The sequence below is a fragment of the Schistocerca cancellata genome, chromosome 10, assembly GCF_023864275.1.
Source record: "Schistocerca cancellata isolate TAMUIC-IGC-003103 chromosome 10, iqSchCanc2.1, whole genome shotgun sequence".
Lineage (NCBI taxonomy): Eukaryota > Metazoa > Arthropoda > Insecta > Orthoptera > Acrididae > Schistocerca > Schistocerca cancellata.
The window spans coordinates 73409406-73422571 of NC_064635.1; the positions used below are offsets into that span (position 1 = coordinate 73409406).

Sequence of the window (13166 nt, forward strand, 5' to 3'; positions counted from 1 at the left end):
TTTGTTTCATTTAATTAATTGTCAATCCCCTAGCATTCCCTTTATTCTGCTAAGTTTGTTAAAAATAGCAATGAATTCTTAAAAATGACATTCTTAACAATTTCCAAAAAGTATGTGGGGAAGGCTGTATCTCCAATCCAACCTTCAGCTATGCCTATGTGCAGGCATTATCACATATTTTTATAGTTTGGAAATTATATTCACATGTAGCTCCACATTGTAAAAGTTTATGTTAAGATTTGAACCTTATATTCATATGTAGCTCCACATTGTAAAAGTTTATGTTAAGATTTGAACCTTACAATTTATAGGCCCAAACTGTCCCTCCCCTACCTCAGAAAGTTTCAGACAAAATCAGTGCACTTCATAACTTACCATTTTCAATTCTTAGGGGAAAATATGTCTGATACACAGTGATTCCAAAGTTTTAAGTTCAACTGTGTATGAAAGTCCCCTCGACATATTCACATCATATTTTCTGTCCTTCAGATGGCCTCAACAGAAAGTGAATGGAAACATATAACTGTTCCAAAACATGTGGAACTTTCCAAACTGCCTTGGTGCTTTAGATGGGAAGCATGTGGAACTACGACCAAAAAAAATCTACGAGTTCACACTGTCACAATGACAAAAGAAGTATTGGCATTGTGTTACTGACACTTGACGCATATTATAAATTTACACCTATGGAAGTGGGTTGTAATGGGAGGGTTAATGATGGAGGAGTGTTCCATACCCAGTTCACACTGAAATTCTTACTGATGCTGAAAATTTAGTGAATATTCCTCAATCAGAGATGTTATCAGGAACTCAAACTGCAGTGCCTTATGAGAGATTATAATGCAGCAGCAGAAAATATTTAATTACTGTTTGAACAGGGCAAGAAGAACTTCTGAAAATTCTTTTGGAATACTGAGCAACAGGTTCAGAATTTTCCTTAAGAAAATGGAGCTACCAGTTAGAACTGTAGAGAAAATCACATTGTCTATTTGTGTGCTACATAGTTTTTTACTGGATACATGTGTGAAGAGTTATGTCGGACAATTGGAAAAGAAAGACGACACCAATCAGTGTATCATCATCCTGGGACAATGGCAGAAAAATAATCTGAGAGGCATAGGAAAATTACGTCATCAAGTCAGTTAAAGAAGCTAGGAAAGTGAGACACACTTTTCATTAATATTTCAACACTACAGTGTCAGTGGGAATCTGTAAAAAAATCTCAGTAGTGATACAGAACCAAATCTTGAAAATAATTAATGTAAATTATGACTGAAAAGTTAATATGGTATGCAGGAGAGAGTATGATACTCAAAGTTAACTCAATTGGTATTAGCAATAAATTTTGTAATTTGAATTTGCTGTAATTACATTTCACATTCAAGGTAATTCACTGCATCAATTAGTATTTACACACTTTATGAAATTAAATTTTAATGAAAAAAAAAAAAAAAAAAGAAAAACAGACTTGTTACCCAAAACAAAAAAAAAATAAATGATCTTGTGACTCATTGTTGCCCAAGTCTTTCTCCTGTACATTACAAAGTATGTTAAATATCCCTCTCTTAGCTTTCATCACCAGATATTTATTCTTTATTTGCTATAGAGTAGCAGTTACATATGAGTCAAATACTTCAACATCAGTTGGAGCAGTTTGTGGTTTATTTACGCTGATCAGTATATTGTCAGCTCTTTTCAAAATTGCATTTCCTTCTTCGTTGTAAGCACCCTTCCTTTTTGTCCCCTTGATCATACCACTTCCACATGGACTGCTTCACAATGATGATAACGATGCTGTTTGAAATGACTGGTCGTTTTGTGCAATGTCACATTCCTCTATAATTAATCCTCACTAACATCAATGGGAGAGTTTGGGATCTCATTGACAAGACAGTCATCCAAGAATATAATGAACAAGTGTACACACACACACACACACACACACACACACACACACACACACACACACACACACACTCTGTATATGACTTCCTGTAATGTATTTTGTGAGGTCTGCCAAGACAAGTTATCAGCTCCCCCCCCCCCCCCCCCCCCACCTACTTTACTAACTAGAGGGGAAACTGAAGTGTAAAAAATTACTTACTGTGACATCCATGCTTTCTTGTGCCAATAATAATGTCCAAATGATAACAAACAACATAAACTGCTTATATTAATATTACTCACTGGCTCATGTTTGATGACAGTCACACCACATACAGGACTTCGATGTTCTCCTTGTGCAGTCTTCTGGAACAAGAAAATGTGTAAGTGAAGACACACTACAGACAATAATCTGAAACTGAATCATGCACATTAAAAAAATAAAAAAAGAAAGTGTGTTAAGTTCTAGATTTGTGTATTTGGGAATTCCAATGTGTATTTGAAGGAGTATTTGTACTTCACTTGTCTGATGTTTCAACCAATTTATTATTGTTGAATGGAATATGAAATTAAGCCAGTCTTTGGAACTTTAATTTTCCTAAACAGACACACATTCTGACAGTAGGCGCTAAGCTTGAATTACTATTTTCTGACTGCAACAATCTGGGAGGTTTTTTATAATTTGTCCTTAGATGTAGGACTAGAAAATGAAAATCTTTCAGAAATTCAAATCAAAATGGAAAGGATATCTTACTGGCCATTCAGTATATAAATTATTCATCACTATCAGTACAAACCTGCATAGTGATGTTAGCATTGTAGCAAACAAAGTTCATTGGATGTAGCCTTTCATGGTACAGCATTAAATACCATCTTTCAGTCAACACAAATCATAATGGATATAGTACATGTAGTGTAGCAATTGAATAATCTAAGCAGGAGTCTTCTGTTAATAATGTTAAATGGTAGGCTGCCGCTTCATAAATGTAAATAGAGTATACAGCAAATGCTTCTAGATAATAAGAAAAGTTGTCCACCTATAGTTGTAGTTATTACCCCAATCAGCGGAAGCAGTTCTTCATAGCACCGTATTATAGGAAAGTATATTTTACTTGTTTACATCCTTATAGATTCTACACAATGAATGAGTCTTTAAGCATGATGTCTAAATGAACAGTTTTCTAGCTCTTCTGGTGTTCAATCTCACTGTAATTTTTATAGTTTTCCATGTGAAATGTTTCACTCAGTCCCACCACTTCATTGTGGAGTGTGTTTAACTCATGAGTGGTTGTGCTGTTTTTTATAACACAAGTGGATGTGTGGCATACTTTGCACAGATGTAAAGAATAGATGTCTTTATGTTATCAAGGTAAACATGTATGATCAATAAAATAAAGTTCAATCTTATTTTAATTAAAAAACAATAAAATAATCTAAATTACATCAGCTAAATCATCATTTAATTAAATAATAACAAGTGTTATGCCACAGTAATGACTGACTCGAAGTATCAAACAGTACAGTTGCATCAGACCCCAGCCAGCCACTTGTTTGATTGCTAATTGTCTAATAGACAATAGCCTCAAACTGGAATTGTGCTGTCGCCTTAGAATATGGATCATCTTCTTGCAAATGATAGTAATATTTTTTTTCAACTACTTTGCTGTTTATTTTATATTACTGATGCTCACTTGGACGTATAACAGTACAACTTATCTCTGTGTTAGCTGAAGTAATAATGAAGGAATAGGTAGGGGCTCACAATTACAAAACGACAATGGAATGGCACAAGAGAATGTCATTTATGGTTGGCGCACTTTATACATAGGTGCGTACACTCAAGGATTAAGGTCAACAGCCCATCTTATGTGTTGGTTTACCAAGAGCAACATTACTCCCTTTCCCATGGAACACAGTTGAAAATCGATTACACAAAGAAGTGGCCAGTTCAGTGTCAATAACCAATAGTTATTTTAGAACGAATACTGATTCTATAGGGGAAGAGTTGACATAACAGTTCAGCACTAAGAATGGAATGTATTCAAGAGCAGATTCTCCAAATACTGGGAAGTTGATCTTCTGGCTGTCAGAAGTTTCAGTTGTGAACAGAAATCTTTCGCTCCTAAACACAAACCACATTACAGCAACAAGGTACACACCATGTGTGTCCACCACTCTGAAGAAAATTTGAAGAACACAAGTAGGGAGTAAACACAGAAATAAATTATAGAGTCTAAAAACTGGAAACAAACACACACAGGAACTGAAAGTCAGCTGCAGAAGAAACTGTAAACGTGGAGTTTTTTACTTCTTGTAACTAAATCAGCTGAGATCATATAAACATTTCAGAGTCTTTCACAACAGTAGTTCACAGATGTATTTTCCATCCAAAATAAACTGCAGCTAGAGAGAATATGGAAGCTTTGTCAAGGAACAGCAAGTATTAAATGGCTGTCATCATTACCACATAAAACCAACAACCTAACTTAAAATTTAAAATGTCATGCCACTTTTCCTGATACAGATGTAAAATATCTTGTCAACCACAAATAAAACTGCCAAGGTGAGCATAAAAGACATATTATTGGGGGTTAGATCGGAATGGGCCTAATAATGAAGAAGAAAATATGGATATTAGTGAACTACTATAAACAGCCTAGTGAACAAATTATCGAAGCCAGGATATCTACATATCTACACCTACACTCTGTGAACCACCGTGAAATTCATGGCAGAGGGTATGTCCCATTTTACCAGTTATTGGGATTTCTCTCCATAGCATTCACGTATGAAGCGTGGGAGGAATAACTGTCTGAATGTGTCAGTGTGTGCATCAATTATTCTAAACTCATCCTCACCATCCCTGTGTGGGCTATGTTGGGGGTTGTTGTAGTGTATTCCTAGATTCATCATTTAAATCTGGTTCTTGAAACTTTGTCAGCAGAATTTCTCGGTATAGTTTACATCTACCTTCAAGAGCTGCCAGTTTTTTCGGAATCTCTATGACACTTTCCATGGATCAAACAAACCTGTGACCATTCATGCTGCCCTTCTCCATATGTGTTCAATATTTCCTGTTAGATCTATCTGGAACAGGTCCCACACACTTGAGCAACATTCTAGAACAGGTCAGACAACCAATTTGTAAGCAATCTCCTGTGTAAACTGATTGCACTTCCCCAGTGTTCTACCAATAAATCACAGTCTACCACCTGCTTTACCCACAACTGAGCCTATGCATGCATTCCACTTCATATCCCTACAAAGTATTACATCCAGGTATTTGTACAAGCCGGCCAATCCAAACAATGATTCACTGATATTATAGTCATAGGATACTGTATTTTTTTCATATTGTGAAGTACACATTTCTACATTTTTGAATATTTACAGAAAATTGCCAATCTTTGCACAACTTTGAAATCTTATCAAGAATTGACTGAATATTTACACAGCTTCTTTCAGACAGTACTTCATTTTAGATAACTACATCATCTGCAAAAAAAACCTGAGATTACTATCAATATCATCTGCAAGTTCATTAATATACAACACTAACAGTAAGGCCCTCGACAAACTTCACTGGGGAACTGTACAAATAAAAGTATATAAATCCCTCCTAGGTCTGCAAGTTATAAGAACAATGAAAAATAAATACAATGTGATAAACACACATTAAGAAAGACGGCAACTGAAAATTAAGCACAAATGTAAGATAATGGTGCCAGATGGGAAAATAGCCGGAGAAACTTGAACTAGAAGAAACAAATTAAATAGGACGCTACTTGCTAGAATTCTGTACTGAGTTCAATTTAAACATTGCAGATAACTCATTTTAGAGTAATGAGAGAATGCTGCATAGATGGAGAAGACATGAGAACATTGGAAAGTTTCAGACTGTCACTCTGTTACGCAAGATGAGATTTAAATATCAGGTTTCAACTGCAAAACTTCTACAGGAGCATGTATCAATTATTAAAGACAGACTAAAACTTGGCAAATTGCAACCGGGTACAAAATTAATGAGATGGGATCTGCATAAGTTGAAAAACAGATACTAGAATACATGGCAGAGGTCACACACAGGTGTGCTGTGGGCTGTGATGTCACCCAAAGTCCTCTTGCCATTGTGCACTCCACTGAAGCTTATAGGTGCACATAAGTTTAACTCAAATGCAGATATTAATGTAATTGAGATTTTCCATGTTTTAGTGTATTATTATTATTATTATTATTATTAAGGTATACATTAGACTGTTTTTTTTCTATGTTCGGTGAAATGCTACTGTAAATCCTCTGAAGGATGTCAACCTCTTTCACCATCTCAGACGGCACTGGGGTAGAGGCTCACACAGACTTAGACCACACAGATCTGTAGTATGGAGAAACCCCCTATAATGTCATTTTAAACTCTTTAACGGTATTAACAGATTTTCTTTTTCTATTCTGGAAAGTTATGTTTGTTACAACTTTCTTTCATTTTTTTGTCTTTCTTCACACTCAGTTCACTTACTACCTTTGAATCCTGATGAAAGTGTGTTTCCTTACAAAACACATTACAGCAAAGTCCTCCATTCCTGGACACCTCTCAATTATAATGTCTTTTAACATTACAAAATCTGTTGAATTACAATCAATGAAACTGTCATGGAAGTTTGAAATTCTCTTTCCACTGTCAAAGCAAATTCCATAAAACTTCCTCTTAAAATTGTTTGAAGCCAGTTCTTTCCTTACATGTTTATATGAACAGTTCATTTGCAGGAACTACCTGATAGGATTTCGCTCACATTACACCTCAAAATCAAAGAGTTAATATTTTGGGAGATGGTGGTAGGCAAAGAGTGGTCATAGAGTCTCCCTAGTTCTCTTATGTTGGAAAAGGAAGCAAATTATCAGTAGGTTTCTCCTCCTCCCCCCCTCTCTTTTCATTTTTTTTGGGGGGGGGGGGGGGGGGGGGGAGGTGGTGGATGGAAAGGGGGAGGTTCATTCTTCTCTCATTTTTTCTTTTTTTCTTTTGCTATAAGATAAATATACTGGTCTATTTTTTTGTTCTTTTTTCCTATCCTCCTCTTTTCTTCTTATTACTTTCACTGTGACAGTGACATCATACAGCTCTCGTAACCCATATCTTGTGGTAATTAACTTACACTTGCACTGTTTAATCTGAATCCATCAACAAGAGTTCTTGAGTTCAGTGCAACAAAGCCATTACTTATGGCTTTTACAGACTCATCAACATAACTGAACTCAACAAGGTTGTGACAAAGGCAGAAACCAGCTCAGCTGTTTTCCTTACATTTTTTCTTTCCTTACCAGCAACAAGCAAATGGTTCATGGTTACTTTATGAGAATATTGTATATCTATACCAGTGTTCTGAAGCTCAACGAATTTATGAATGGTTCTTTTGTGAACAAAATACCAGGTTTTAGTCAATAAACAATGTCATGTGGGTGATTCCATAACATTTTCAAACCGACCACCTCAGATTTCTTTCTAATTTCGTGCATCCAATTAACCAGATAAGAGCTGGATAAATACCAAATTGCAAATGTATCCAACAATAATGAAGAAAATTACAGGTCTACAAAGTTTGGAAACTGTGTGAAATTTACATGCGTCTGTCTCAACATAAACAACTATAATTTTGATTCTAATCCAGAGACAGCAAGAAAACTTATATCACTGAAAATCTAATGAGTCGAGCTTCACATTGACATGCAAAATGATGGGTTTCTCAGAATTTTCACATTCAAGATCACTAATTGTGTCCTTTGACTTTGAATGTCTCAAAACACACGTTTTCTCTCTCTCTCTCTCTTTTTTTTTTTTTTTGAAAAAAAAAAATTACTCTATTGCTCCAATATGTTACTATAAACATAGTAAACATAGTAAATATCAAGACGGCACACCAAAGGTATCATGCCCAAAAATTTTAGTTCTAAGCATCAGTACATCAGCACATAGCAGGAAGGAGCACATATACAGGGGCTGTTCAGAAAGTGACTCTTCAAATTGCACAGGCAACATACATTCAACTATTGAATTTTTTTTTGTTATGTTGGTACACATGTCCCGAACATATGTTCACAGTTCAAGTATTGTCTCTGACAGATGGAAAGGTTAGACATGTTTTAGTGTGCTTGGCGATTTTCGATTATTATAAAAAATTGAGTAAAGAATTTGCATCAAATTTTAAGTGAAAATTGGAATCAAAGCTCTAAAACACTTGAAATGTTGACATGGCATATAGTGAGTCAGCTCTAAAAAAAAAAAAAAAAAAAAAAAAAAAAAAAAAAAAAAAAAAAAAAAAAAAAAAAAAAGTTTATACAAGTGGTACAAGCTCTTCCAAGATGGCCAAGAAGATGCCAATGACGAAGCTCACTCTGGACAGCCCAGCTCATCAACAACAGATGATAATGACAAAGCTGTGAAGAAAATTGTTTTGGAAAATCATCGAATTACTGTAAGAGAAGTTAGAGAAGTTGCTGAGGATTTTGACATATCGGTCGGCTTATGTCATGCAATTTTTTGGATGTTTTGGGAATGAGACAGTTGTCAGCGAAGTTCGTTCCAAAACTTCTCAATTCTGATCAGAAGAATCATTGGATGAGCGTCACTCAGGAGCTCTTTAATGACATCAATGATGATCCTGATTTGCTCAAAAGGATCATAACTGGTGACGAAACATGGGTTTATGGTTATGACATCAAAACCAAAATGTAATCATACCAATGGAAGTATCTGGAGAGGCAAGACAGAAAACAGAATGCCGAGTTCGATCAAATGTAAAAGTTTTGTTCACTGTGTTTATCAATTACTGTGGCATAGTGCATCACGAATTTTTGCCTCAAGGTCATATGGTCAATAAGGAGTATTACCTTGATGTTATGCACTGTTTGCCAGAACAATACGCAAAAAATGTCCAGAATTGTGGAAAAAGAATTCAAGGCTTTTGCATCACAACAATCCACCTCCTCATTTATCATTGCTTGTGAGAGATATTTTTGGCCAAAAACGATGTGACAATCATGCCTCAGCCACCATATTCATCAGATTTGGCCCCCTGCGACTTTTTCCTGTTCCCAGAAATGAAGAGACCTATGAAAGGATGAAGATTTTCAACGAAGGAGGAAATAAAAACTGCATTGCTGGAAGTACTCGAGGCTGTACCAAAAAGTGCTTATGAGAAGTGCTTCGAGGAATGGAAGAAGCATTGGCAAAAGTGTATTGTATCTGACGCGTGAATACTTTGAAGGGGACATCAAGAATATTAATGAATAAATAAATATTTCTTCATAAAAATATAAAGTCATCTTACTTTTTGAACACACCTCATATATGAAACACAAATTATTAAATAGTGTGGTTCATACGAAAAGGTGCACAAAATATGGTTTATCTCACTGTAGTAGTATTATGAACCATTTTCTGTGTACTTCGACTGAAAAGGTAATAAAAAGTGGTTAAATCTCGTCTCATCAGATCTGATGCACGGAGAGTTTAAGTCCTTCCACTGGTATCATTGGATACAGCTCTGTGAGAATGTTACATATTCTGATAACACAAGTGCCCAGTTTGGCAGGAAACACAATAACAGAACTGATCCACGTGGATGCAAGAAGCTGACGTGCACTTCATAAATTTGCAAGACCAGTGGCTGCCATACATACTGACAACAAATCCATATATGTATGTTAACAACTTTTCAATCACCATAGCAATCACTGCCTCTACTCTGTTCACTACAGAACTGATCTTTTTTTTTGCTGCAAGTATTTGGGATCTTTCAGATTGGCCGCTTGGCAAAGGTATTAAAATCCCAGATCTCTGCTTTGTGTCCCAGGACTGCACAGGGCACCCAGTGCCTATATCCAGAGAAGTTACACCTAGCATAGTCCATATCGATTCAGGCAGGCTAAGAAAAAATCTTACCTTCATAGTCTTGGGTGTTACTGAATTTAGCATAAGTTAAAATGAAAGACTAAGTAAGGAACATGTATTTTTTTGCTTTCTCCAAAAAAATGTCTGCTCCGAGATACATCCCTCCAAAGATGACACTACTCATACCATATCGAAGATGTGAATTTTGGAAAAAAAATTTTGTTGGTTTCTTTTTAATGAAAGATAATTGCTTTATAATTACAAAGAAATTCTCCATTTGAACTTACCTGTCAAATTTCTTTTACTATAGTGTTCTGAACTTAAATTATAATAAAAATGCCAATCCATAATTTTTTTTTTTTTGGTTGATTAGCACCATATAGTTCTATATTCCCTGAAAAAGAGACCTTCCACTTTTAGGTCGAATAGGTTTTATAAACAACTGAAATTTTTGCCATACATAAAACCTGTTTTATCATCACATAATAGGCTCATAAAAATCAAAACCTAGCCTTATTTAACATAATTTTAATTTTGAATGATGAGCAAGAGACTCATTTTTGAAACATTTTAAATGGTTCCAAAATACATGTGAAAGGTCCAAAAACTTAAAAAGGTTTCAATTTATACAACTTCTGTTCACTCTTTTTTGCACTGAAATTAGCCAGTCAATGAACTAAAAATATATTCAACTGCTTCAGCATCTTCCTTTGATATAGAGTGATGCCTTCCTCTAGAACTAATAGGAAATGGAGCACTTACAATCTTCAAAACATTGTGAACAGGAAGTGAGCACTGATGATTGTTGCTGTCCTTCAGCTGGAAACCTATATCCAGCAGCTAGTCGATGTGGTAGCATTAAGTTCACTACAATTTCGTTTAACTCACAACTGGTTTCTATAATCTCTGCAATCCACCAGTCAATCACAGTCACACACACACACACACACACACACACACACACACACACACACACACGGCGCAAACATCCCGCTTCTCAGGTTGTGAGTCTGAATATTATCATGCTGTTTCAGACTTGTTGGCTGAACGAATGAAATTTCTTCTTTCTTGCTCTTTAAAGTGCTTGCAATATGAGTTCACCCCCCACCCCCACCCCTGGTAGCTGAGTGGTCAGCGCAGGTCCGCCCCCAGTAGCTGAGTGGTCAGCGCGACAGACTGTCAATCCTAAGGGTCCGGGTTCGATTTCCGACTGGGTCGGAGATTTCTCCGCTCAGGGACTGGGTGTTGTGTTGTCCTAATCATCATCATTTCATCCCCATCGACGCGCAAGTCCCCAAAGTGGCGTCAAATCCAAAGACTTGCACCAGGCGAGCGGTGTACCCGACGGGAGGCCCTTGTCACACGACATTATTATTATTACCCATCAATCTGAGTCCAAAAATGTGTCTTCTGAATTTCTTTCACAGTAGTAGTTTATTTGGACCATTCTTTTTTCTGCACACGGAATTCTTCGGTTTCTTCTTTGGACAAAAGAACAAGGACTGTGGATATGTAAGATTTCATGACTCAGTAAAATCTTCAGTATTCTGAATCACAGCAGTATTTGGTCTGGAAAGGTTATGTTTTGTAGCATGGTGCTTCAGCAGGCCTCCTACACCATCACAATGCCCCTTCCCATGACCAGTAGCACTGTATACTTAGTCAGCTGGCACAAGTGACTTACTCAATTCAAACAGTTGGTAATGATTTTTAAAAGGACTAGGAGCACCATCAGAAATAATGATAATCTTCTCTGCCCATGTTTGCAGTTGAAGAATTTTGCGCATTGCTAGCAAAGCATGTGCTGAGTCATGTCCGAGGTCATCACCTGTAACTGCAACACTTGTGGTCTTGTTTTGAAAATACATCACTCCTGTAAAAACTGAAAACTGGTCATTACTCTAATGATACCCTTGTACTTCTCGTGGGAGAATTACACACCAGTTCTCCGCAAAATCACAGGGAAGTACTAAACATAGTTCTTCAGCCTGTCCCCACACCCTTTCACTTCTGCAGTGTACTGTTGTTGCAATTTCTTCAGATTTTGGTGTGTTACTGCTTTCACTGATCATTTACCAAGTTCATCAATGAAACTGTCAAAGGCAACAGTTTTCTTAATTGGTTTATTTTCCTCCCATGTTGCATATGTCATTCCTGCAGAGTTATCTGCTACGTCTTCTAGATCAAGTGTCTGTAAAGGCAGTCCTCCCTTTCCAGGGCAGTCACCCCATTCTTGAAACAAACAACTCTCTCGCTTTACGTCACAGACTACTAATGACTTCACATGCCTCGCCAAGGTGTCATATGTCACATGCTCCAGCAAGTTCTTTAAAGCTGCCATGCAAAGTTCAAAATTCACGCATTGTACTCATAGAGACATCTCTAGGTGGGTGTGGAACTACCCAGTTTGGTTGTAGTGCATAAAATTTTGATCTTCCAATATTTCAAGTTGTATAGTTGCTCTTATAAACTGCAAAAGTTTCTTTAATACTGCTTTTGACCTTCAAGGTTATAGCGTCTTTTCTGTTGGTACTCTGGCAAGAACAGTCCCATTTATCTTCCAGATAAAATGACTGCACTATTTGAACTTGAGCTGCTTCAACAGGATGATCATAATAGTGATCTGGTCTTCCAAAGACTCCTTTTACAGACCTCACATTTCTTGATTTGTCTACCATGTATTTTGATACTGAAGGAACATGGTTCAAAATTATTTTCTTTGAAAACATATCTGGAATAATAGTTAAAACTTGCACATTTTCACTGAAGGATGCACAATATTCAACAGCTGAATTGATATTTGTGAAAAAATCCTGGCACAAGGTGCAATAGTGCTTTGGTAAATTTTCTTCTGAAGATGGAATTTTTACTTTGAAGAGTGTGGGCAATTTTGCTGTAATGTATTCATTCACAGCTTTAGTAATTTCTTTGCACTTTCTTGGTGCATAGAGTCTACGACTCTACTTCTCTGACCACGGTTTCTTAACAGGACTAACACCTACATATGTAGTTGATTGTTTCAGGGTATTTAATTCTTCCTCTATTGAAGCAAAATCTGCATCATCTGCACCATGGGAGGCTTCACCTTGGTCAGATACTACCACTGTTTTATTTCAAAACATTTAGAACACAAAATGTTGTAACTGGAATCATCTTCACTTTCAAACAGTCTTCAAATGAGAACACTTATTCCCAACCTGAACAGAGTTTGTTACAACTCTTTTATTGATATGCAAATAGTCAGCACACTTCGCTCTCCTGCAGCTCCCATCAGAAGACATTTCAAACAGTCCTTTTCACAAAACACACTGCAACTATGTCAACTGGTAAATACCTCATGAAAACAAAGAACTCACTGGATGGTCTTATATTCCTTAGAAGCCTCTTCAGTAAACAAATT

General features: G+C 36.4%; 1 protein-coding gene across 7 annotated transcripts in view; it reads right to left on the reverse strand.

Moving 5' to 3' along the window:
- The window catches only part of LOC126106658 (zinc finger protein 3 homolog), a 113156-nt gene that overhangs the window by 79091 nt on the left and 20899 nt on the right, over positions 1-13166 (reverse strand). For 5 of the 7 annotated variants that reach the window (XR_007523380.1, XM_049913022.1, XM_049913020.1 and 2 more), the window contains exon 2: positions 2188-2250. Coding sequence is in view for 6 of the 7 variants with exons in the window: in XM_049913022.1 (XP_049768979.1) it covers positions 2188-2250 (63 nt within the window). In the remaining variant the exon portion in view is untranslated. The remainder of the gene's footprint in view (positions 1-2187; positions 2251-13166) is intronic. The other 2 variants (XM_049913023.1, XM_049913021.1) reach the window with 1 other exon arrangement.